This window comes from Mchenga conophoros, linkage group LG15, assembly GCF_057382185.1.
Source record: "Mchenga conophoros isolate Kocher_MC1m ecotype Shallow Benthic linkage group LG15, M_conophoros_male_GT1.1, whole genome shotgun sequence".
Lineage (NCBI taxonomy): Eukaryota > Metazoa > Chordata > Actinopteri > Cichliformes > Cichlidae > Mchenga > Mchenga conophoros.
The window spans coordinates 19,096,752-19,124,385 of record NC_140540.1 but is presented as its reverse complement, the minus strand read 5'-3'; the positions used below and the strand labels follow the sequence as shown (position 1 = coordinate 19,124,385).

The 27,634-nt window shown below is 38.8% G+C and overlaps 1 protein-coding gene across 1 annotated transcript in view; it reads left to right on the top strand.

Annotated features, from left to right (window-relative positions):
• Window positions 1–1,340: 1,340 nt before the first annotated feature.
• scara5 (scavenger receptor class A, member 5 (putative)) overlaps window positions 1,341–27,634 on the top strand; it is a 104,706-nt gene continuing 78,412 nt past the window's right edge. The window contains exons 1-3 of the mRNA XM_085246781.1: window positions 1,341–1,523; window positions 6,780–6,897; window positions 16,770–16,898. Of these exons, the coding sequence (XP_085102907.1) occupies window positions 6,786–6,897; window positions 16,770–16,898 (241 nt within the window). The 5' untranslated portion in view covers window positions 1,341–1,523; window positions 6,780–6,785. The remainder of the gene's footprint in view (window positions 1,524–6,779; window positions 6,898–16,769; window positions 16,899–27,634) is intronic.

Below are 27,634 nucleotides of genomic sequence, written 5' to 3'. Positions count from 1 at the left end.
CAGCAAACCTAAGATTTACATTTCAGTTCCTTATACTCAGCAATGGTTTTTGTATTGCAACTCTGCCACGCAGGCCATTTTTTCCCAGTCTCTTTCTTATGGTGGAGTCATGAACAATAACCTTAACTGAGGCAAGTGAGGCCTGCAGTTCTTTGGATGTTATTCGGAGGTCTTTGTGACTTCTTTGGTTAATTTTGGTCAGCCAGCCAATCCTGGGAAGGTTCACCACTGTTCCATGTTTTTGCCATTTGTGAATAATGACTCTCGCTGTGGTTCGCTGGAGTCCTGCAACTTTAGAAATAGCTTTATAACCTTTTCCAGACTCAGAGATGTCACTTACTTTGGTTCTCATTTCTTCCTAAATTTCCTTGGATTGCAGCATGATGTCTGACTTGCAGGTTCTATTTAAGTTTAAGATTTATGATTGAGAGCAGGTGTGCCAGTAATCAGGCCTGGGTGTTGCTAGAGAAATTGAATTCAGATTTCCAAATATGGGATACGCCAGTTAATTTATGCTAAAATTATGGGTGTTGGGGTGGGGGGTCACTTTTCCACACAGGGCCATGTAGGTTTGGATTTTTTCCCCTACTACTACTTTTAGAAACTGCATTTTATGTTTACTTGTGTTATATTTCTCTAATATTTAAATTGTTTTGTTGATCTGAAACATTTAGGTGTGACAAACATACAAAAAATGTGAAATCAAGTGAGCAAACACTTTTATTATCACTGCATTTGTTCATTCAGACATAAAATGTTTTATGTATTTAGTGTTGAAACGAGGCAACTCATCCATGGTGCTAACTTCTGTCTCCAAACCACTCAACATGAGTGGCTTGAGTTGTTTACAAAGTTATAGGGGCATGACAGCAATGGTTTGGACATGTACAGAGGAGGTATTGTGAATAGCAGCTCCATATTCAGCATACAAAAGATGCTGAATATGGAGCTGCTAGTCAGGAAAAAAAGAGGTAGACTGCAGATATGAACGATGATGTAGTGAAGGGGGACATACAGAAGGCTGGTGTGCCAGATGAGGATGCAGGAGATGGAAGACAGAGGAGATGAAAGCAGGTGATTTGCTGTGGCGACCCCTAAAGGAAGCAACCAAAAGTGGAAGAAGATGGGACACAAACTCACTTTGTTTTATTACCTCCATCCCACAGAGGGCGCTCGTGTACAACAGGTGAGTGTCATCATCTTCACCTCGCAGCCTCTGTCCCAGCTGCTCGGCAACTTCAGCTGGAGTTTAGTGATGGTCACATGACGTTGTTATGGGTATATTACCCCAAAATGTCACAGTTTGCGCTCCACTACAGAGCTGCTGCCTGTCTCCGCAGCACTGACAGAGGCTGTGCATGTCCCTGTACTATTAGAAACTTTACCGATTACTTTTTGTTTTGTAGTTTTCATTATTTTTTTGAGAGCTGAGCCACTGAAAAAAGGAAGCGAGAGCAGAATTTTGAGGGCAATTATGAAAAACGCGGAGCAGTGAATTTTATTTCCCGTTGACAGCTGAAAAGGTGAGACAGGAGGACTCGCGCTGCTTCTCTCCTTCAGGATGTCGCACAGGCTTAGCATTATCTGAGAAAATATGTAACGAATTTTGACTTAAATATGCATCTGTCTGGTCTGTCATGCATTTGAAAAAGGGTATCATGCAATGTGTACACACAGAGGATCCCTAGTATAAATCACATAAGTAGGCTCTCGGGAAATCTGCGTAAGAGTAACAGATTTACCAAGGCTTGGTAAGTTAATTAGTGCGTTCATAGGTTAATGACGTTTGTCCCTCACCTTTGTAGAGTTGCTGATTTATTGACATGTGTTCCACTTTTATTGCTATTAGACTATTAGGCTGAATTGCTGCATACAATTTATTGGAGCTCAGCGCTACACAAGGACAGGAAACCCACACTTAATGGAACTCATCCTCAGAAAATTGTTGCTTTGTGTTTCCGCGGTCATGGATGAAGTATCTCTGCTAATTAACCGAGAAAAATGGGTTAATGTTGCACACGGATGACTGAACAATGGCGTGGAGTGTTTGCCTTACTGTGACGCTTTCAAGGGATCCAAGCTCAGATTTTATGGAACAAACTGAGCTGTGAGCTTTTGTTTTGATCACAGGGATTGTTTTTGATTGTAGTGATTATTTATTGCGTATTGAAAAGCAGTTTGACATTGGGTGTTATGTAATGTTTTGAAAATATATATTTATTCCAATTACACATGCACTCATTCATCTCTGTCGATGTACTTAGACTGTCAGGAGAGACCACACGCGTCGTGTCCCTCTGACCTCGCAGATGATCAGATTCTCTGCTGAGGGCAAATCTCACAGAGCGACAGTGCATGACAAGATAATTGCTTCCTCTTATGCTACTAGAATTGAGAGTGGTCCGCCTGCTGTGCTGAGTGAATTCCCATTCACTCTTTGTGCATTCATCTTCAGTGAAGTTGACCAGAGCAGATATTATAAGAGACACACAGAGAATCCTGGATTGAAATCTATGGAAAATCAGCAAAAATAAGAAATATAAATTCCACAGGTTCAAGTCAGTAAATGCTTTAAGTGGTGCTTATCATGTTATTTGAATGGTGATTCAATACAAATCACAAAACACTTGAAAAAAGGTAATTAATTAAACAGTAAAGATAATTTATGTGTTGTTTCAAAATAAATGTCCAAATAAATCCCCTGGCTGTTGCGGAGACAGTCATGATGGCAAGGTAACTAGATTTGTTTCTATTACTTTTATCAGACCCAACAATTTGCTATTAACAGCAAAGCTTTTCATTTTCTTTTCATTCAAACTGTGGCCAGTAGGCATGTAATTAGTGGTCTCTTTACATTTTGTTGCCAGGTGCATTATAGACCAAGAGCCAAAATACAATATAGACATACTATAGTGATTATGACAAAACAAATGTGCTTTGGAATCTGCCCTGCAACCAATCACTTAAGCAGGTACTGGTCACTGTTATGACACTACGAAGACATTTTTTTTTTTGTATTGGTTGAAAGAACTTGCTGGATTTTAGATTTTTTTTTTAATGCAAAAGTGCTTGTCTAAAGTGGATTTACAAGATCTTTGTAGTTCAAAATGAAAAGCAGTATGATTATCCTGTGGGAGCTAACATCTTTTCCCCCAATATATATCTACTTAAATGTAAGATGATTCCCAAAACAAGCCTTTTCACTCATAATTGTGGATGGTGTTAGGAGGATCAAGTATGTGTATTGAGTAGATGTGCCCCTGATCCCAATCTCATGGAGCAACAACATGGCATGACCTGGTTACTACTTGAATTTTCTCCTTTTGGGTTAGATCTGAGCCCTGCCTCAGCAGAATGTGCAACAGGAAGTAGACAGGATACCAATGTGCTTTGCTACTGTATTAATTCGCCAACAAGTACCCGCACTGTTCTCACATGGACATCAGACATCAAACAGACTGCAATTTGGAGCTAACAACAGGAGGGCCGCGACAACGGCCATTTTTGACGTTAGGAAATTCTCACATAAATCTCTATTTAGGATTCTTTGATTGCTGTTTCTCTGCTCTAATTTCTCTGTAATTACCTTGTATGTGTACCACAGAACTCTGAAAATTTGTCTTTTATATTACTATAATACACAAAATCTTTGTTGGTTTGCATATACAAGAATGTCAGGAATCAACCAATCAAAACTGGCAAACAGGCATGTTTTAGGCCACTGAAGGTTCTCATCTATATCAGATATGATGTCATCACACTTTCTAGCAACCACCTATAAATGAACACCTTATGAAAGCATTGTAGCCTTTGAATTTCACAACACTAACATCTTAATTTGTATCCACTGCAACGTGCATGTTTATATTATAGCATCATTTTGTTGCCTAGCAACCACATAATCAGCGATTAAAACACACACAGTAAACAAAACTGTAGTATGGGCATGTGTGTAGCTATCTCATTCATTTCATGCTTAAAATTCTCTAATATTCATGTGGTGTTTATTTTAATTAATTTTTTATGATCAAATCCAGAAAAAACAAAGGTCTGTAGTTGCAGAGCTGGAGAGGTAAAACACTAACTGCTTGGCTTTCCCACCATCCTCTGTTGGCACTGAGCGATTAAAAGTGTTATATCCCACCAGACGCAGTGTAATTAGAAGATAACTCTCCCCACACGCACAAACACATGTATGGGAGTGTGGAGTTTTTAGTGGAGTCACCTAGCAACCCTAATGGCTTCTGCCTAGTCTTAGTCTAAATGTCAACCTGACCCCCTATCCTATCTTTAATGAGAGACTTGACTGAACGCTTTTTAATGACTTTCTCAAATACTCACAGATCTGCCACTAGGGTTTGTGGAAGTTTAAAACCCACGACTCCGTACTACAGCAGATTTCATTTTATCCCTCCGAGGTGTCTGACATAACCTCTCTATCCCTGTCTTATTTGTCCTGTGTTTCCTTTTATATTATTCATATTTGGTTTGCCTTATGCATACTGTGGGAAACCCTGCCCAAGCTAGAAAAGTAAACATGCTCGACGTAAAGTAAACAGTCTGGTGAACGAGTTCATGCTATTAGAACCTAAACATGCATGCTAATAAGTTCCTCGTTTTATTTAAGTCCTTAAGACTTAAATAAAATGTAAACCTCTGTGTGCTTTTATTAAAACTGAGTTACACAAGAGGTCATGTAACTCAGCTGCTTGATGACACTGTCAACCTGGTGCTCAAGGTGGGATTACTGCTTCCAAGAGAAGGATCTACTGGAATCCATAAATAAATCTGTTAAAATGCTCTGCATTCCTCACCTTGGGTATTTGAGAGAAAATAGAAAGTCAAACAAAATGCAGTAATGAATTTTGCTAATATAATTTTTTACATTTCACAGTGTTAGAATTTTTTTCTTCGCATTTTCTTCTTTAGTTCCACCAATATATTTGGAAATATTGAGCAGTCTGCCGGATTCTAGTTGTTCAAGCTCAAAGATACACTTGAGCTAATGATTAATTAAATCATTTATTTTTAATGTTATCATAAGTTATTACTCTTCAAATTATTGCTGGAATCTCAAATTAGAAATGGTAGTGTTCATATGATGCTAAACTGGCTGTAATCCCCAGCTTAGTTACTGGTAATTAAGTCATGTTTTCAATCAAGGGTTAAATTGGAATTACAACATGGATCCTTCTCATTCCAAGTACTTGTGTTTACCTAGGTGTCTGGAAAAAATGCGTAATTAAACAGTGATTATTTACTGGTTACAGTATTAACATGTAAGTGAAAACTTAATTGTCTAATACAATCTAACACAGTACATTCCCATGTTTAAAACTTGCGTTGTCACATGTATAAAGATATGAAAACAGCATATGTGTAAACTGGAAATCTCTCAACAGTAGTATCCCATCTAACCAAAAATCCAACATCCAGAAAGTACAGAGCAAAAACTGCTTTTTATTTTTGTGGGCAAAATTTCTTGTTCTGCTGCCACTGCAGACTCAATATATTTCAGAAAGTGGTTGTTAATTAGACTGTTCATCAGATAATTTATAAAATTGAGTATGGCTACCAGCTCTATATTTACTCACTTACCATTTCCACTTGGGCTGACATTCAAATACTCCACCATGTTTTGGAAAACTGGCACAGAAGTTAAACCAAATTGCTTGAGAAGCAGAAGCCACTTCCACACACTGCTCACTGCCAGTTGGTATGAAAGGTGAATAACTCCTTTTCTCATGGCCTATGACTGACCTTTCATAATGTTTTATGTGTTTTCATTCATACCTTTTCTAAATGTTGCTTTCTAAAAGCAAAAAGACTAATGTAATTGGGCTGAAACATGACTTCTCTCCATCTCTGCTGGCTGAGGAAACAAATCGCATAACACTGGCTTAAAGACTGCCATATCATAAGCGTTTCCTTCTGTTTAGCTTGGAAATGTGTGTTTATTGTTGTTTAAAGCTGATCAGCGCTCCCACAGCTGCTCTACCTCATTCGCAGTAATAGAAGGCAGTAGCTCACACTTACTTTTTAAGGACCACCTGTACTTGTGAGATGCTGACAGTGTGGACTGTGTAGAAAGAAAGATGGAAGTTAAAGTCAGATTGTGGAAATCTATGGGGGGAAAAATGTCGACTCCTTTGATTCATGCCCTCAGTAGACAGTTTGCTGTTTACTTGTAGTCAAAAGGTATGATAAAGAATGGTCTGGTTTTGTGCATGCCTACCTTGTGATTGACAAATCAATCCTGTATGAGCATGGCTCTTTTAGTTTCCTACTAGCAGAAATGCACTCTGGTTTCAACACACAAAGGTGGCAACAGAAAAAGCTTCCCACTGGGACTTCAATAACCAAAAGGTGACTCTAAGGTGGCTGTGCCCATATTTTGCATATAGACAGTGGTTGACAGTCACTGAAAAAGTACATTCAATAACTGCAACCATTGCAGTCACAACGTAAGTAGTGAAAACTGTACATTTAATCTTCAGTTAACATCACATGCTGTTTTTAGGATGAAGAAGCTGTGTCTCTGCTTGAACATTGTATAACAGCATGGTTTCTGAGCAGATCATTTTAAATATTAGCATTTGAGGCTAACCAAAATAAAATACTGAAATGTAGCTAATATACAGGAAGCGGACTGATCCAGATTTTGGTTTCCATGTGCGTGTAAACTCACTCAACATTAGATTAAACTTTCAAATATTTATTTTGGTTTTAGACAGATTACAATCCTAAAATAAGCATATGTATTTTCTCTGTTCTCTCAGGAGGAGATGGAGAACAAGGCCATGTATCTGAGCACAAATGAAGAGAGAGAGAACGTCTCGCTTTATGAAGAGGCCTATGATGGACACAACTTGTCCAAACTCAACCTGTGTGATGAAGGTAGGAGGAATAACTGAGCTGTGAAAGTGCTGAGTTGAACCCAAGGCTTGCTGCTTTAGTTCTTTTAACTAAAATGCAGGCTTTTTCCAAAGGAACAACCTCGATTTAACCTCCCAGCGCACCCACTGCATGTCCTGCTGCAATAAGTAGGTGATCACAGATGTTTGTAGTGAAGGGTGTTCTCTAATGACAAGGGCAGCTCTGAAAACTTACCGGAAAAAGCAGGAAACAAAATGGAAAAATAACTGATTTTCAGGACCTTTTATTCATATATATACAAAAGCCACCCACACGCTGATAACAAAGACCGGATCTGTCAAGTGCGCTAACACACAGGCACAATGCTGTCACCCTTTGGCTCTCACGCTGCTCTCACTGTGGTCATCTATAGAAGCCAGAAATATCCAGGAGCAACATCTGTATATGTGTGTAAATGCAGGTGCAGCTGAATGAATCCGCAGTTGACCCTGTGGTGGTCTCAGGTTTCAGTGCAGGAACGGCCAGTTTGTTGGGAAAGACTTATTAAATGTCAACTTAAGAATTTGTTGACATTTTAATGGAAAGTGGACAATGGCCGTACAGATCAGAAACTGTCCTCGTCCACTTTTACTAATCCAAGAACACTTTCACACCTCATTCAATTAAAGAGAGCATTTCTACCAAACAGTTTTAAAGCACAAGACTGACAGAATTTTAAAAACAGAGGTTAAATTAACCAGGCAGATTGCCCAAAACTCTAGTTTCTCAAATGACAGCTTGAGACTAACTGCTACACACTTACATGTTAAGATGCCAAACTTTTACTGAAACATGCTCTTTGGCTGCTACTCTTCATCTTTGGGACAACTGAACAGGGGGTGATTTGTTTATAACACGCCTATTTAAGTTTCAAGTTTGGCTTACAGTTAACATTAGTGAGGTGTTGTTACTTTAAGTAGTGAAAACCAAAACGGGCAGTTACAGTTGTTAGCTGTGTGGTAAGCTTCACCTCAGCTTATTTATTTAAGTCACACAGACCTAGAGATGGTTTGGTGGCTCCTGGCAACAACCTGTGACTAGGGGGAAAATGTGTATTTCCTAACTGGCTAGCGAGTGGTTGCTGTAGGTTGCTGGCTGACTCCAGATAAAATTAGTCACAAAAGCTATACAGTCTTTTGGCTTCTCTCTTTAGGGGTCACCACAGCAGATCTGCCTCCACCTCACATTATTTAAAATATCCTCCTCTGTCACAATAAACATTTTCCTTTTCCTTTACATTTCTGTTAAAACTACGTTCATGAACTCTGTGGTCTTCCTCTTTTTCTCCTCCCCTCCCATGACATATTTTGTTTGGGATACCCACCATCCCCGCTCTGTACATGTCCAAATCATCACAGCATTGTCTCTCTCTCTTGATCTGAGCTAATCTCGTCCCTCATGCTCACTCCCAACTAGCAGATTGCTGCAATCACCCGTAGTTAGACACTGACTGGTCTGCAAACACTTGCCAACTGCTCACTAAGTGCTAACAAAACTGTGAAGAGTGTGAAGCCACTCAGAAACAGGGAATGTTCACTTGCATTTAACATATATCAAAAGTTACATCCTCTTTGTGACCAATTTCACCCACTGACAACAACCTCCAGCAGCCATGGAAAGGCAAGTGGTTGCTGGAGGTTGGTGATTGCCAGAGATACACTAACCGGTCTCTATCCCTGTGTGACTGAAGCCTTACAAAGCTGGATAGAATGTACTCATGTTTATTGTGACAGAGGAGGATATTTTAGATAATGTGAGGTGGAGGCAGATGATCTGTTGTGGTGACCCCTAAAAGAGAGAAGGCAAAAGAAGAAAACAAACGTGTAGCTTTTGTGACTGATTTTATCTGGATTCAGCCAGTAACCTACAGCAACCACTCGCCAACCACTCAGGAAATACACATTTTTCCCAATTTTTCTCTGTGGAAGGCATTTGAAACATTTGTTAATGTAGTTATGTGATAAATAATATATCTTGTTCTATCATTAATTCCACTAACAGCAGAGCTGATTCTATCCTGTCCTCCAACCCACGGGTCAAGGTGTTCCCGGGTTATCAATATCTGTGATAATTATCTGGGCACAGAATGCCAGAGCTTCCTCAAACATAACTTATTTATTTCCTATCAATTGTTTAATTTCTATTAATTACCTTGGTCATATCACACTGTGTTGGTTTTTTTAATAGTCACAAATAGTCACTTGTAGCACATAAACGATTGGTTTTAAAGGGACCATAATGATAACGCTGTGGAGATAACGCTGTAGGTTATCGCCACAGGCTAAAGATGGAAAAGTCATCAGCATCACTAATGGAGCAAATTTTGCTGACTGACTGGCCAGGTTACATCCACAGATGACTGGTGTACTGGACAAGAATTTGAGGCTAAATTATGCTCTGTTTATTTGCTGTTTATGTATCAGAATAACTATTTACTACATTTTTATACTTTTGAGAGATATTCCCAGATCACAAAGGTAAGATAACAGAGGCGGCAAGTATTGGAAAGTCTGAGTGCTCTTAATTATGTCATAGTTTGGCTGTTTTTGTGCACAGCTGGGATTCTTGGTTTGTGTCTTTGGCCGGCCTTATCTGTGGTTCGTCATATATAAGAGAAGCCAGTGTGTCACTGCTTCCCCAGTTAATCAACAAAATCATCGTCAGAAAGCTGAGATGCTGGGGTAAAGTGAAGATTACTAGGGCTTTAATCACTAAGAGCACCGTAAGCACAAGCTAGCAGGGCAGTGAGGAGGGGACACATCAGGCTCGAGACCAGAATAAAGCAACTGAGCCTAGCGCGAGCACACCCTAAAACTGGATTTTTTTTTTTTTAAACAGCACAAGATCTAGCAGCAAATTCTCTACAAAAAATACATAATGCAAATATGATTTACAGAGAAGAGTCAAAGTTAACACAGTTTACCCAAGCAAATGGAACATGCTAATTTTAAATGATGTTGTCATTCATTGAGGGAAAAGGTTATCCAAAGCTACCTGGCTCTTTGTGAAAAAAGTGTTCGCCTAGAGGGAAATAGCAAAGACCCAGCAAGAACCACAGTCAAGCAGGAATAACTGGAAATGCATCTTTTCACATAGCCGTTTTGGCCCACTCTTTTACGCAGAATTGTTTTAATGAGTCCAGCGTTATTGGAAGGTTTTCAAGGATGAACGACCTGTTTAAGGTTATACCAAAAAGCATCTCAACCTGGACTTTGACTAAGCCACTCCAGAACTGTCGTTTTGTTTTTTAGAGCCATTTGTTTTATTATTGTTGAATCATGAACCTTAACTGAGGCAAGTGAGGCCTGCGATTCTTTAGATGTCGTTCTGCTTTTTTTGGGAAGTCCTAGATGGGTTGTCGATGTGGTCTTCGGGTAATTTTGGCAGGCCCGTCACTCCTTGGAAGGTTTGACACTGTTAGAAATTTTCTCCCTGTGTGTAATGGCTCTCACCAATGTTTCACTGAAGTCCCAAAGCCTTGGAAATGGCTTTGCAATCATTTCCAGACCGAAAAATGTCAGTGACTTTGTTTCTCAGCTGCTTCTTTCTATGTTTCTTTAGATGATGTGATGCTTTTTGAGGTCTTAGCCTGCCTCATTTCATCAGACAGGATCTATTTCACTGATGTTTTGATTCAACAGCTCTGCCAGTAATCAGGCCTGGGTGCAGCCAGTGAAATTGAGCTTAGCTTTCCAAAATTGTGGTTAATTGTTTAATTCATGATTTAACAATGAGGACAAACCCTTTTTCACAGCACTGTAGCTGCATTTCCTTTTCAACATTTGCTCATAATCTATAAGCACAACCTAATCTACTTTTATCCAGTCATAGAACGGTTATAACACCTCCACCAGCTCGACTCAGGAGACATTATGTATTTGTGTTGGAGAGTCTCTTTTATTTTGGAAGAAAAATCCTTGCTTGGTGGTCTTATAATTTAAAGTGTCATTAAGTCCCCCCCCCCCCCACAGTCTCATGGATGATTAGGAATTATAATAGCACGCTATTATTAATTTGACGTTCACATGTTAATGGTTAAACGTGCAAGCTTAGAATGGGGTCTTTAAAAAAAATCACCTGTCAATTACAGAGACCTACAGAGTGCCAAGTGTTTATGGAATCTGTTATACTTGCCAGACAGCATGTGTATTTGATCTGGAAAGTTACATTTAAAAGAACAGCAAAATTCAGCCATTTTACCCAAGCGCGTGTACATACCCAGACTCACACTAACTCAGCTGGAAACAAACAGATTCTGTAGATTTGTCAAAATCAGTAGGATTTTTTTGTTGCTTCTCCAAGTTTACTAATAAAGGAAAGCTCAAAGTTTGCTAATTCCAGTCTAATCTGTTTATTAAACAGTGCTGTATGCTAACAACATATCGCCAAAGACACGTGAATCAAAAACATAAAACAGGACGATAATATAATTTCCAAATGAGTCGAGTTACTTACTGACTGGCTTCCTTTGCTCTCAGATGTCAGTTGAAAAAGAAACACTCTTAGTTAAAGTCACCAACTCAGGCTTAGATAGTATTCTTTTTTTATAAAACAGCCAGTGCAATGTAATCATGCTGAAGAAAATCATAAATGTAGGAGTTTTTAAAAGACAGTGTGGTAAATAAGATTAGCTGTCTTTTTTTGGTCTCCACCACCTGTGAAGCTTGTGAAAGGGGGCAACTAGTCTAGCTTAGTATAAAGACTGAGGGGAAAAAAATCTGGCTGTCCAAAGTTTAATTATATGCCTCCTACTACCTCTAAACTGTTTAAGTCATACAAGCCCAGTTAAAGGAGTTATAACTCATTTCTTGTGGGGAAAAAACCGTTACATATTCAATTTCCAGTGTTTATGCTAAGTTAATCACCTCTCTCGCTCCATACTTGCATAATATACAAACATACACACATGTATGCCATGGAAACGATTTTCTCATCTCGTATACATCCCAAACTGTTAAAGGTCCAGTAACGCATGTCTCACAGTCACGCTGAAATGTTTGATAATGTTTCCCTCGTGATACATGTTGTTATGAAAATGTTTGCTGAGATTAAAGAGTGTTACGTGTCATTGTTTTCAGTTTAGTATTCCAACATCACTTAAAGAGGCAGACTGGCTTAGAGGACCATTTTGGTTTCTATACACTCCAACTATGTGACACGTACATACATCTAAGCCAGCTGTGTTTGTCTAATGCTGGAGGTGTGTGTGTTCTTCATCATAAAGTGTGTGTGTGTGTGTGTGTGTGTGTGTGTGTGTGTGTGTGTGTGTGTGTGTGTGTGTGTGTGTGTGTGTGAGAGAGAGATGGATTGTCACGGTCCAAATGAAACCCTGCTGCAACATCATGACTGTTGACAGGAAGATGGACTCTCATTATAAACTCGTGTGAGATTTTTATCACAGCGTTCATGTTTTCCCTCGGATACCTACGGCCTTTTTCCCAAGACATTTCGGATCAAGCAAGATCGGTGGAAAGCATGCCTCTGTACCCTTTGGAGACTGACTGATCCATGTATTTGATACAGTTATGTCGTCAAATGTATTTAGGTAATCAGATTCTGAGAAATCATAGCAAATTAATCCCATTAAAGAGATCAAGATAATGTTAACATTTCACATTTTTCCATGTGGTTTATCTTAATAAGAATGTTTAATATTTAGCTGTAGTTTTCCGCTTTCCTCTTGATATGTAAAACAGCTGTCCACAAATAGCTTTTCCCTCTTGATAAGAGTTGGAAACTTAAGTGCATTTGTAAAACGAAATATATAAATGGAAATTGCTTATATTTTAAATAAGGCAATGTAAGCATTGTATTGTTTATTTGTCCATACTAGTTGTATTTTAGAACCTTTCTAATTTACCAAACAACTTTGTGTAATATTAAAATTAATTATCCAGACAGTGAACAGAAATTAAGAGTAGCTAGCTAGTTTAATTTAATCAGTTCAGTGCTGGCCCTCAGTGGCTTTAATTCTGACTTCTTTATGAAATCAAGAACTTATTTTCCAACAAAAAACAAAAACCTTACATTTCAAATCAGAAATCTTGCTTCTGTATTCTGTTCAGAAAGCTACTTACAATCATAGCCACTTCACTGGTTGTCCAACCCAGTACTAGAAAGATGCAATCTATTGCATAAATGCGTGCTAACATCACACAGTAGCTGCAGATTTGTCAGATGCACATCATGATATGAATCAGCTGCTCCAAAACCTCCCGAAGGTTCTCTAATAGACTGAGAATTGTTGACTGTGAAGGACTGTGTATGATAGCCTCCTGGAAACTACTATTAGAAGTAGTGCTGCTCATAAGCATTAGCAACAAAAAGTCACGTATGCTGTGACATTTAAACAATGCTAAATTGGTACTAAGGGACCCAAAGTGTGCCAAGACAATATCACTAAATCACCATCAGCCTATAATGTCAGATGTTGCTATAAGGCAGGATGAATCAGTGTGTTTATACTTTTCTGACCCCACTATCTGAATGTTGCAGCACAAATTAAGATACACAAACCAGGGAAAGTTTTTTCCAATCTTCAGTTGTTCAACATTGGTGATTCTTAGCGAACTGTAGCCCCAGGTTCAAGTTAGTTAACAGGGGGTCATTTTAACCCTGTGTACATGCATAAATACAGTGAGTTACTGCCAAGCATTGGCTGAACAGATATTCACATTAACAAGCAGTTAAAATTAGTAGTGCAACGGATCACGGTTGATCCGAAATCCGAACCGATCCCACTCCACGGTTCGGTACGCACGTGATCCGAAGATTCGAAAAAGAAAAGAAAAGTATGTGTAAGGTGGCGTGGTGGGTCTGTCAAGCGATAGTTATGGCCAGCGCTAGCGGTCCAAGTGGCGGAGCAGAGGAGTTTGCGGCATTTAAGCAGCACTTTGCTGCCCAATCCGACCGGGCTAAAGCTATTACAAAAGCTACTGGTGTTTAGCTGCAGACGGGAGGCCATATTCCGTTGTGCAAAACAAGGGGTTTAAACTGTGATGAACGTGCTTGAGCCACACTATGATATCTCGTTGTGCGTCCATTTCAGTGTGACAAGGTCGTTCCAAGCATGTATGAGCAGGAGAAGTATAGGCCCTGTCTCAATATGCGTACTTGTGCGTACTTGCGTACTCGTGATACGTCATCAGTCGGAGACCAAGTACTGTTCCAATTCTAAGTACTCATCAAGCCGAGAACGCGAAAAAGTCCTGGATGTGTTCTCGCTCCGCCTGTTTTATCGAGCATGCATCGGTGGTGACTTGTGTGGACTTGGTACAGCTAAATATCCCAGAATGCATTTCGTCCAAAACTCAAACGTGGCAATGGCGGACAAGCGGGGCTGAAAACTTTTAAATATTACTCTTTCTGGGTCACAAAATAAACTTTTAAGTTATTTTCAAGCGAGAATGTAGCTGTGTAAACTTCAAATATCTGCTCGATTTATCAAGATGTCATATATTTCCAAACGTGCTCCGATGTTTTCGGAGACGTCTGTGACCCACCAGCTCCATAGCAGACAGCGAGGTCGAGGATCACTAGAGCCGGCGAGAACAGCGGACTCCCGGCACATCGTTTTCAACCCCCCCACGGTCTTTTCGCTACTCAGGTTAAACAAACCCCAAACCCCAGCAGCTGTCTATTGTACTAAAATAAAAATAAAGGCGTTCTAACATCACATCTGCTTGTTTTTAAAAGTTATGGCTGAACTGTCCCAGGCATCTTCTGTTGCCCTAACTACAAATGGGTGGACCTCCAGGGCAACAGAAAGCCACGTGACCATGACCACTCGTTATATCACAGCGGAGTGGTAGATACAAAGCCCTGCACTGCCCTATAGATTACATTAGATTAGATGAAACTTTATTTAACCCTCGGGTGGGTTCCTCCGGGAAATTCAGTTTCCAGTAGCACAGCACCGACAGAAGTTTCAGAATGTGAGCAGAAATATACCATATATACACATATATAAATACAGAGTATACAAAAGAGATAAATAGAATAAATAGGAATAAGAATACAAGGGAACGGCACATTTCAAGTATTGTGAGTTTATTACACCGTTGGATATTAACAAAAACTATTGCACAGTGAAAAGGCACTACAGCTTACTTGTTCCCCCCTCCTTTGTCCCCGTTTCCCCTCCCTCTCCCCTCCAGCGAGGAGTTAAACAGTTTAATGGCGTGTGGGACAAAGGAGTTTTTAAGTCTGCTGGCCCTTGACTTTGGGAGAAGCAACCTCTCACTGAACAGACTCCTCTGGTTGTTTATGGCCGTGTGCAGAGGATGCAGAGGCTGCCCAGCATGGTCCATAATGTCCATATTGCACCTTAATTTGTTTTTATATAAGTGTGTGGAATGAGTCTTCAGTTGAATGTTTTTTAATAGGCAAAAAATACTTAAATAAGTAAACGGCGAGTCGAATTTTTGTCTTTTTTTTCTATTTTTGCTGATCCGGAAATTGATCCAATCCGTGACTTAAAACCGTGATCCAATCCGAACCGTGAGATTTTTGATCCGTTGCACCACTAGTTAAAATGGTGTACTTAATGAAGTGCCCAGTGAGTTTATAGTCATATCAGCTGCGCTTCAAATCTCATAATTACGTCTTGTTGTTTCCTTGAGACAAAAATGACTTTATCTGTGTGTAACACAATAATCTTTGAATTATACGTTTAATGTCTGAAGAAAACACATAATTCTCTTTTCTATTCCAATATCTGATGAAGAATGTGACTCCTTAGAAAATCTCTTCCCATCCTCTTGACCTAAAAGGAATGTTCTCATCAGCAACATCAACTGCCTCATTGCTGCTTCCTGCCAAGCTGTCTGACACACACACAGATGTAGAAGGGGAAAAAAAGTTCATTACTCATAAACGGTGCTGTGTCAGTTTTATTAAGACTAATTCTCAAACATCTGTTTGACCTTGAGAGCAGTGCTAAGTGCTGACATGCATTACAGCAAGAGCTCCTTAGTGAGACCATTTGTGCAGTTCATGCTGTGTAACGTAGTCCACTCAGATGAATTCCCTTATAGGAAACTTTGTGATGTATGTGTGTTATGATGTACTATAAGTTTAAATTTATTAACTGTTTCCGTTGTAATAACCCCAATGTTTCCAGATATGATATAAGGAATATACAAGTAATTTCCATCAGCGTAACTTTGTGCTGAACATTGGGGGGGGGCAAGATCTCTATTTTGCTGGTAATAACTGAAATGAGTAAAGAAAATCAACAGCCTATTTATACAAGATAATTCATAACTTTATTGGGGGGGGGTATATTGGTTGGGTCTGATATTTGGGGGGGTCAAAACCCCCCTAACCCCCCTGAAAATTACACCCCTGGTAATTTCCAACCAAATGTAAACTTGTCATCATACAATTAAATGGTTTTGTAACCAACTTTTTTTAATTGTTACTTAATACTACTAAATATCACTATTTTCACAATTTTATTGGCAACTTCTTGCTTGGTTGGACCTTGAATGAAATAGAGAGCAGCTTTGTTTTTCTGTTTTTGCACAGGCAATATTATTATGGAGTATTATGCAAACGTGATCAAATACCTCTTGGGTTCAAAATGAACTTTCAGTTAGCGTGATTGCTGAGTTTTGGGCGTCATTCAGAAGTTCAAAGAGGGAAAATATGGATGTTGGGAATCTTGGATTTTCTTTTACAGTTATTATCAGCAATAAATCTGATTTCCATTATGTTCACTGACTTTTACCTCTGTTCTTTCACAACGTAAGAGACATTTAGCCAAATTGTTGTTCTTACTAGGAACAACCCATGGTTAATGATTTCGTTCAGAATGCCATTTGCTGGTATTTATAGTAAATCCTTCTTTTCAGTTTCTACAAAGCGTCGCAGGAAGCAGGACCAGTGTTGCAGCCATCTGAACTCCCTCTCATCTATCAAGTACGCCATTGTTTTCCTCTACATCCTGGTTCTTCTCACCATATTTGGACTTTGCCTTGCAGGTAAGGTGTGTGTGTCAGTGGATGACTTTGACAACAATTTATGATGTTAAAGAAGCTCTTAGGAGCCTCAAAACAGACACTGAACAGTGATCTAAGAGAAATCTTTAAGTCAAAGGTTCAACTTTATCTCTTATGAAATCAGTTGAAAGCTATTAACTTCAGTTCAAGCCACTAACACTACATATTTTGATAATCTCCTTATAAAAGATATAATAAAAAGAATGACATAACGTGAGAAGAAGAGCATCATAAAAAGGTCACATTTTTCTGCCTCCGTCTCACCCTACCCTTTATATCCTGTTCTTTCACAGCAATCCTCTGAATGTCCTCTCTAACAACATCCAAACATCTTCTCTGGTGTATATAGTCTTCCTCTTCTCCTCAAGCCTGGCAACCCCACATTCATTATTCTTTGCCCAATTTTTCCAATATCCCTCCTCTGCATGTGGTGACCTATTGTACAGATACTCAAGATATTGTGTTTATTTGGAAACTCTGTTCTATTGGAAAAACTGAGAGTTTTTCCTGTGGAAGTTGAGCAAATCTGCACTCCTATAACTCCTGCTGTGCTTTTGTTCTGATGTTTTGCTTGTGTGCATGCAACGAGGTGTTTATTTAAAGTGAAAACCGTTTAAATAACACAGAGAAGGCAGTTTTGTTTGTTCAGCTCGCATGAATAAGGTTTGTGACTGACTGGATATCAAATGATCTTTCAGCTGTTCTGGATCAGTTTTTCCAAATGCTTTTGCCAGCTGAATTCAACTACACTTTTGCACCAACCATTATGTTTCAAATGCAATACATCCTCATAAATGGCAAAACAGTTTGTTTGTTTGTTTGATTGCCTTCACATTTGCAAAGACAGGATCTCTGCTCTGTATAAAAACCTGCAAAAGTCAGTTTTGATACGTTTTTACATGTAAAAAAAAAAACTTGCTTTCTTTAGTCACGGAGTAATTTGTTAATTTGGGTAAAAATAGGCCATCTTATAAGTTTGATGACTTAAGAAGACCAACCTTTACTATGTTTAGCTGTTCTTCTGTTTTCTTTGTTGTGGAGTGGAGTACACATCTGCTTCAGACCTTTCTGTAAAGTCAGATTTTCTTTGCATATGTTCATTATCATTATCATTGGCATCAAAGTCATAGTAATACTGGGCTTTTAATCATTTCTTGAACAGTTATTTTTCCAAAAGACATAGAATGATTGTACACCGTACATCTTTAAATATAAAAAAAAAAAAAAACACGGATTGGGTGCACAGGAATTTATTTTGGAAATCCGCAGAGGTTTAAAAGTAAACATACAGGGTCAAGCATATATTGCTTACTAACTTTTTGTTAAATTTGCCTTAGAGAACTGCTCGACCGGATGCTTTGCTAGTCATCAGTACACTTCTGGCATTATTTTTGGGGGATATTCTGACCTTGACAAAATTGTTAGTTAATTAAAATTAGTCTGTGTGCTAGCAGACCTGTCTTTTGCATAGTCTACAAAATCTTCAGCTGGGAGATCTAGGATTTGGGAAGCCCATTCCAGAAGCTTAATGGCTATTTATTAAAAGAAACAAAGGAAGGAAAGTCAAGGATCATCACCACTTTGCCAGGGTCATAAAAAGACCCAATCGGTTACACTCAGATCAAAGGAAATTTCTTAGGATGCTCAGAAACGATGCAAGAACCATCAAGGCTAAACCTGCCATGAACTGTAAACTGCTGGAACACCAAACTAACTAGAATGAGTCTTTTATCACCGTAGCCGACCACGAAAGAAGCCCCTGCCGTAAAATCCACATCTTAAAGCTTGACTGAAACACAATTGGCTGCTCCAACAGGACAATGAACTGACAGGACACCTATTAACAATGGTTTTGGAAAAAAAATAGCTTGTAAAAGTTGGGTCCATGCCAACAAAGATCAAGTATTCAGTCAGAATTATGCCAGAAGCTTGGTGATAGCTCACAAAAGCATTTGGTCAAGTTGTAACTGGTTAAATCACATTTAAATAAATATGAATATAGAAATTTTTGTATTTAAAATGTTAGTACCAATGGCAAGGTTGCATTGGTGTTTACTTGGTGTGGCAGAGGTGGACATTTCAACAGATATGCTGTTTGCATTTAATTTGTTGCTTATAGATAATCATTTACCCATTAAATTTGATTAGTTTTCAAACACACTAAATTAGTATTACTTAGTGAGTCACTATTTTTATTGCTTTGTTTGCTTGTTTTGTTTTTTCATATTAGATGAGCAACTCCACAATCTTCCCTTTGTCACTGAAAAAGTTCTGCAGGTTGGTAACGGCTGCTGTAGATGAGACACATTTATCCTCAGTTTGTAGAAAATCTGACAGAGAGGAAGAGAAAAGTAGAGCGTAACAAAATGTGGCTGTAATGTCTTGGACACATGAAGGAAGTGATTTTATTGTCCGTCATTTACTCTCTGTCATGTAGATTTAAGGTTGAATTATAATGTAGGACACACACACACACACTTACACACTTACATCCTAGAAACCCATTTAGTTAGCTTTAAGTAACACTTCGGGATGCAGTCTGAAACTACTCCCTCTTAAACTGTCTGATCTCGTTAAGAACTGAGAACATGCATGCACAATATGAATGAGCAGTCATTTGAAGTACAGCCAATGTCCAACAAAGTCATGATGCTGATTTTATTGCCTCAGTTCATTTGACAAAATTTGATTTTTAATTTGTACAAATGTTTTTGTGCCAAATATAGTATCAGTTTCTATAACATTAATGCAACTTTTTCTGTCATCTTCTAATCAGAGTTGTGAAGTCATTTTTTTCAAATGCAATATAAAGTTGACCTTTAGCCCTCTCCGGCGTCTCTGCTCCTACTGCAGAACTCGACACATGTGCGACAGGTTTAAACCTAATTCCCACATGTGACAGCTCTTCTAAAGAGATAAAGCAAGACAGTGATTTCCTTTGACCTGTATGGTTCCCATATTGCCATTAATCCACAGCTGTGCGTTTGCACAGAACTCCACTATATATATATTCTGGGTGATGATAAACAGCACCACCTTTGAACTGGAGTTTCAGCTTTTTTTATTTATGACATTGTATCCTGTTCTTAGCTGGCAACTGATGTGGTCTTCTGTGGTAAAATGTAATCTTACAGCTGTTGCTGGATCCCATTTTCTTGAAACTGTAGGTTATTGTGCTTTTCTTGGAAGATAAACTCATGCACAAGCTCAGTGCTGTTCTGTAGCACACCGATTATCAAATTTACTTAAAACGAAGAAGTTGAAACTAGAATCCCAAACGTTTCTCTGGCAAAAGGCTCTTTCATGTTTCTTCTGATGAACAGCCAGTGACCATCATTGGTACAACATGTAGCGACGAGGAGAGATTAGTCATTCCCTTACTCACCAAAACATCCTCCAAGCTTACAAAGCTAGAATTGTCTTAAAAGCATAACATGTTTTCATGATCGGCACAACATAAGCGAAACAGAACAGTGGAAATTTGGACGTGTGAATTATGGGGGAAATTAGCATGAGCTGTTGTGACTTCATATCAGGCAGTCCTGTAATAAATTCCAGTATCTTCTGAGCTGTAGTTCCACCTCCTCCTGGTTAATTTGCCGGTGGAAAAAAAAACAACCCACTGGCATTGTGCCACAGCGGTCACATGGCCAATTCATTTGTATGTGTCCGTGAATGAGACAGCCTTTAGAGGTGTGTCTAACTTTATGACTGTTACCTTCTGTGAACCCTGCTGTGGCCTCCTTATAAATGTCAGCTCAGCCATAACAGGAGAGGAAGATACAGACAAACAGAGACTGAAAGAAGTTGTGAGTGCAGAGGAATAAGGGGAGATAAAGTAGATAAAGAAGAAGAAGCAACAGATCAAAAAGTTTGCTGTCTGGCTCCAAGTCAGCAGGATCCTGGCGGAATCGACTGCTCACACTAATCCTAATTTCATTTCAAGGCACTGCTCTCTCTGAGCCACCCACTCATGCCGTAACCACACAACTGATGCCATTTAATGGATGTGGCTCTGTGTGTATTCCCAGGCACAGAGATGTAGTTAAGAGTTTGGAACTGCTTTGCTGTTGTCACTGAGGTATTTAGTTATTTAAAGCTTTTAGATGAAGTTGTTTTAGAAAAGCAATCAAACCAGGCTTTTCAGACGACCTCTCCTAAATTAAATGCCGCCATCCAAAAGCTAAGTGGCTCCAGCTAAGTGTACGGGAGGCCCCTTTGCAGCACACATACACCAAGTGCACGTACAGACACATTCAAAAATGCTGCCAGTTTTCTGTGCAGTCCACATTCTCTTGTTGCTTGAATTCTCACTTGACTTTGGCTTCTCTTTTTTTTCCAGCGCTTATGTTGCCTTCTTGGCCTTTTCCCTCTGAAACAAAAAGCCTCCACTGTCTCCTGTGCATTCAGACACATTTATATTTGATTTTCTTCCGGACTCATTATGCATTATGCCTTGTCATTGAAAACATCTGCATTATTGTCATAAGTATAATGTAGTGTCTTCTGTGTCAGCGCTTCTAATTCTAAATCTTACATTTGGACAAGTGAATGATGGAAGGGTCGTAAACAGAAACAGAGTCGAGTAAAAGCCAAATGAAAGAGGATAAAAGAGCCAGATGAATCCTGCTCCATTTATTATGTGGTGAAGAGCTGCCTCGTCAGTTTTTTACTCCTACAAGGTTCCATGCAGATAGCAGAGACCTCTGTCCCCGCAGCATGAGAGAGATGGGTCTGCCAAAATGTCCAGACTTTTAGCAGATCAGAGAAGTATGTTAGAGAAACCTTTGTCTCTGTGTAGTCACTTATTTTGACTGACATGCTTCAAGAGCAGGGTAGATTCTTGAAAGACATGCTTGCCTTTTGAGCTGAACTTGGCTAATGTGAATGTATGTCACTCTAAATGGTGCCAAGATGGGAATTGATTTTTAAGACTTTTGTTCCCAAAAGTCCAAAGAAGAGAGGGTTGTGGAGAAGTGGTTCTCAACTTGGGTGATGTGACCCTCGGCCAGATAAATTAGAGCGCTTTCCACATCATTAGCAGGATACTAAGGAGAAACTTTCTCTTTCATACATATTGCAACATTTAATTTATTTTGACTTATTTCCTGTCTTTCTTTTCAGGTTCTCGTCTGTAAAACAAAAAGTGTTAGAAAGTGTCCAGGTGAAAAGGTCCCACCTTAAATCCCACACATACAAGAAAGCTTAGTTAACATTTTAAGAATGGTTAGGAAACACAGTTATTCTTAAAAGACTTAGTCCTTGGTAGGAACTGAAGGACCCTAAAGCAAACAGTTCTGTGGTCATAGTATTTTAGAAATAGACCCATTAATGATCCTTACTTGACTTTGAGAAGCACTGATTGCATTTGTAAGTTTTCGAAAGATAAAAAGAATGAGAATGAACATAAAGCCATCTTGCATTCTTGCTAAATAGTGTTAAAAAAGTGGGGAAAAAATATTGATCTTTTCAGAAATCTTTTTGATTTTTACTGTTTTTAATTGTCTGACATGTAAGACATAGGCAGCATATATCCTCAGAAGAAACCCTCTTTCCTCTGTGTGAAGGACTGGGATGTTTTTGGTTGCATTTTGGCCAGACAGTGCAGCAAATACCTTGCTCTACATCTGGAGTCAGTTCTTGGCTGACTTCAGATGCACCTAACAAACACATTTAATAGCTAGAGATTGGCCCATATATGGACTTGCAAACAGAACCTAAGTTGATAACTGTCAGGGTGTTTGAGACAAGAGTGTTATGCTTGTTATGCATAATCTCTGTTTATGAGCTTGATAGGTATCCGACCATCACTGCTTACTATCATACGCACGACCATGAAAAAACATTGCAGAACTGCTGTATGGCATATTTCTGGGTCATTTGATTAAGGTCAGTTTATAATTTTATTGCATGCACTAGTTCACTATTGCAATATATACAACAGTTCCTACAGCTGTAGCATTTAGCATGTACTATATGATGGAGAATTGGCATAGATCATGAAAACTGAGTCATATTTTCCAGTTGGTAAAAAACATGGAGCTCACAGGTTTCCCTCCAGTGGTCCCGTTTTCCTTTGCTAGTTAACTGCTGGAAAACATGATGTTATGTTTGTTGTTTTTTCTTTTAAGCCATGAAATCTTGCAACAAGAGTTTGAGTTTTTTCGCTGATACTGTTGGTACTACACAAGCATGTTCTTGGCAAGTGGAAATGGGCAATAGGCCTCATGTCCTGAAACAGCTGTGGTTTATTTTGGTTTTTCGCCTTTATATTAATTGGGTTTGGTCATGGTTATGTTATCATAATTTTGTGTTTTGCATCAGTTTTCCCTGATGCAGCTAAATTGTGCTTGGCCTTAAAGAAAGTAGATTATTGATGGAAAAATATCAACTGACAGCTATGACCTGCAAGCAGAGGTTTGCCTTGGAATGAACATTGGAAAACTGGACAGAATTTATCATGATCATAAATCAACAATGTTAAAATATTTTGTATTTTCATAAAGTTGCTTTTCACGACAGAGCGACTATCCTTTATAATCATAAATCATTTCATTTAAGTTTCATGTTAAAAGTAATGTTTTGTTTCTGTGTTATCCATGGCTGTGCAAGATCACAGATACAAACAGTGGAAATGAGCTTCCTTCAGAGAGTAGCGGGGCAGTCCCTTTAATGATAGGGTGAGGAGCTCAGTCATTTGAGAGGGACTTGGAGTAGAGCTGCCAATCATCTACATCAAAAGGAGCCAGTTGAGGTGGTTTGGGCATCTGGCTAGGATTCCACCTCAAGTCCTCCCAATGAACTAGTGGCGGTGGCCAGTGAGAGGGAGGTCTGGGCACCTCTGCTTAGACTGCTGCTCTCTGTAACCTAAACCCAGATAAATGGTAGAAAATAAACTGACTACTTTACTTGCCTACTTATTTTAGTGTGTAAGTAGCTGCCTGGGTTTGTGGAATACTCACAACCTCCAGTATGTTAATTCATGTTTACAGGCATTAATTCAAATTGTAAATTAAATTTTTATTGATTTTTCATATTCATGAAAACTTTTTTAACCCACCCAGTGTTTTATGTAATAATTCACTTTAGTGTTCACAAAATTAATACTTTCCATGTTTGAAGTGCAAACACAGCTTTATGTTGAACTTAATTATTTTATCACCACACCTGAGACCACAGTTCAAGTTGCAGCAGTTAAGACTTCTTTTCAAACTCTGTTTTATTCGTTGGCCCATTAACCCATCCTGTCTGGGTAAAATATTTGCTACAGACAAGTCATATTGTCATGGACTTGCTGTGTGCTAGGCAGGATGTAGGACCCAAACGCAGGACTCATAACTAAAAGAACTAAAAGAGGCAGCTCTATTTTGTCTGTAAATAACACACTTCAAATACAAAAAACTAAACTAGACACGACGACAAGGACTAAAATACGTAGGCAGGATAACGAGAGGATGGGGAACAGGTGGAAACACAGCTGGAACTAATCAGAAATAATGAGACAAGGGGAAAGCAAAACTAGACCCACTGCACACAGGACAGGGACTATCAAAATAAAACAGGAAACACACGGCAGGAACAGAGGCACGGACTTGACACTGAAACGTCAGGAACAGAGGGAACACGGAGCACAGGGACAGGAGTCACAAAGTGCGACATGAGACACGAGTGACTGAGGAACAAGAAAATAAACATGAAGACAGAATTAAACCTACACTAAACATGAGGGGCACACGAACAAAACTCAAGGGTCATCGACCCAGAACCATGACACATATACATCCTTTTAAAATACTTTATTTACAAAGTAGTGCTAACACAAAAAAATACATGGCAATTTCTATCCATGAACCACAAACGTATACAAATGTGCCTTCTCATGACTCTATTTGATGTTACAAATATTTTAATAACATTCAAGCTCCTGTGATAGTTGCTGAAAGTACTAGAATGAGTTTAACTGTGATTAAGGATTTCTTGTGTGCTTTATCCAACTCACATTTTTCTGTGTTGAAGGTCCCTTTCTATTCTGTTTATAGCCGCATGTTTTTAAGTCCTCCATATGAAGATATTTTTGCCCAAATTTTTCTCCTGCACTAACATAAATTGTGATCTGTGGGACACAACTGAGGCACAGGATGCCAAAAACCTGACCGTTAAAAAAAGAGAAAAAAAAAAACAGTGACCGGCTCTTTTTAGCCCAACCACAAGCTTTAGATTACTTTAGCTCTTCTGAGGATATTTAAAAGACACACTCGTAATCTTTATTATTCAAGATTTTTAAAAAAAACTGCCTTTAATCTAGACCATATGTGTCAGACTAAGTTGGTCAGTATAAAAACTCTCTGAGGGTAAATCTGACACCACAAACTGCCACTCCTAGCAACTTTAAAGACAAACTTTAAAGGTCTTAAATCCCTTTCTTGTGGAAACAATAAGCATTCTGGCTGTGGAAGATGAGGTGTTTCTGACCTCAGTCTGTTTATGTTTTACACGTGTAAGACATACTGTTCCCAAACACACATCGCATGCAGGAGAGTAAAACCTCCATCACATTGTACATAGTTATGACCGCAAATAACTACATGAGTAGAAACATAGTACATTTAAATATGTAATAAACTTTATCATAGTCTTTATCATAGTCATAATATAAAACATGCATAGTCTTTCCAAATAATACCACAAACACATTGGGATATAGAGTACTATACACTTACAAAAATGTATGCAGTAACTAGTGTGTGTGTGGAAAAGTGTTTGCCCTCTTCCTGGTTTCCTAGGTTTTTGCATATTTGCCACAATTACATGTTTCAGATCATCAAACAAATGTTAATAACGGACAGAGATAACCTGAATAAATGCAAAATGCAGTTTTAGGAGGATGATTTCATTGTTTAGGGTGAATAGTTATCCAAACCTACCTGTTCCCGTGTGAAAAAGTAACTGCCCCTCTTGTTAAATCATGAATTAAATGTGATTAACCAGAGTTCAGTTTCACTAAACACACTCAGACCTGTTAAATCAAGAAACCACTTAAATAGAAGGAGATGAACCTCCCCAGGAGTGACCTCCAATTACTCCAGGAGCACACTGACGACTCATCTAGGAGGTTGCAAAAAACTCGAGAACAACATTAAAGAACATCAGGCTTCACAAGTCTCAGTTAAGGTCTGATTTCATGATTTAACAATAAGAAGGAGACTGAGCAAAATTGGCATCCATGGGAGAGTTCAAGGAGAAAACCACTGAAGAGCAAAAGGAACACAAAGGCTCAATTTACATTTACCAAAGAACATCGTTATGATCCCCAAGGGTTTTGGGAAAATACTCTGTGGATTGACGAGACAGAAGTTGAACTTTTTAGTAGGTTTTACATCTGGTGTAAAAGTAGTATTTCAGAAAAGGAACATCATACCAAGAGTATAATATGGTGATGGTAGTGTGATGTCTGGGGTTGTTTTGCTGCCTCAGGACGTGGAGGACTTGTTGTTGTAAATGGAACCATGAATTCTGCAGTCTACCAAAACATCCTGTAGGAGAATATCCGTCCATCTGTTGGTGACCTCAAGCTGAAGCACACTTGGGTTCTGCAGCAGGGCAATGATACAGAACACACCAGCAACTCCACCTCTAAATGACTTAAGAAAAACTGAAAAGTTGTGGCATGACCTTAAAAAAGCAGTTTGTGTCTGAAAATCCTTCGATGTATCCGAATTACAACAATTCTGCAAAGATGAATGGGCCAAATATCCTCAACAGCACTGTAAAAGACTCATTGCCAGTTACTGGAAACACTTGATTGCAGTTGATGCTGCTAAGGGTGACCCAACCAGTTATTAGGTTTAGGGGGCAATCACTTTTACATTTAAAAAATAAACACATTCATTTAGAAACTGCATTTTGTGTTTTCTTATGTTATCTTTGTATGATATTTAAATTTGTTTGATGATCTGAAACTTTAAGTGTGACAAACATACAAAAAAATAGGAAATCAGGGAGGGGGCAAACACTTTTTCACACCACCGTACGCATGTATCTGAGATTTACACACACTCTGGGTGCCCTTAAATTGACTCTAAGAACATAAAGCCTTGTTCTAATGAGTTGCTGTTCTCTGGCCATGGCCCTTTGTGAAGAAAAGAGTCTGGAAATGTTCCAGCATTCTCAGTAGGAGTCCATTATTGAAGGAGCACGCACACCCGCACTTGTTCAGACCAAAGAGGAAGAAAAGTCAGTCAAGACGAGGAGTCCAAAAAGTCAGCAGATGACCTTATTCAGAGAGTCAGACACAGGCCATTAACATGTCAGGGATAATTGGACCAGATGTCTTTCTATTCTGTGTCCTTTCTGAATACTGCAAAGAACTTTTTTTTTTTTAGTTTATTTTGAGGCAAGTACATCCAAGAAATCCAGCAGTAATGATTACTTGCATAGTTGCATCGATATTAATTGGTGGGGTGTAAAATTACTAAACAAATTATATTTATTGCACTTTAGCTCATTTGTTTGCAAGTTTTGATTTCATTTTTATCATGAAACATGGCAAACATTACTGACAACAAAGATAAATCTGCCAGCTGCAAGTGAGTGTCTGTGATATGCTCTTCTGCTCAAAAATTAAGGAAACATCATCACAGTATAACAAAAGGTCAGTAAAATCTGTTCAGTTAGGAAACATAAACCACTGTGATTCGATTTTGCCTGCTTTGGTGCAA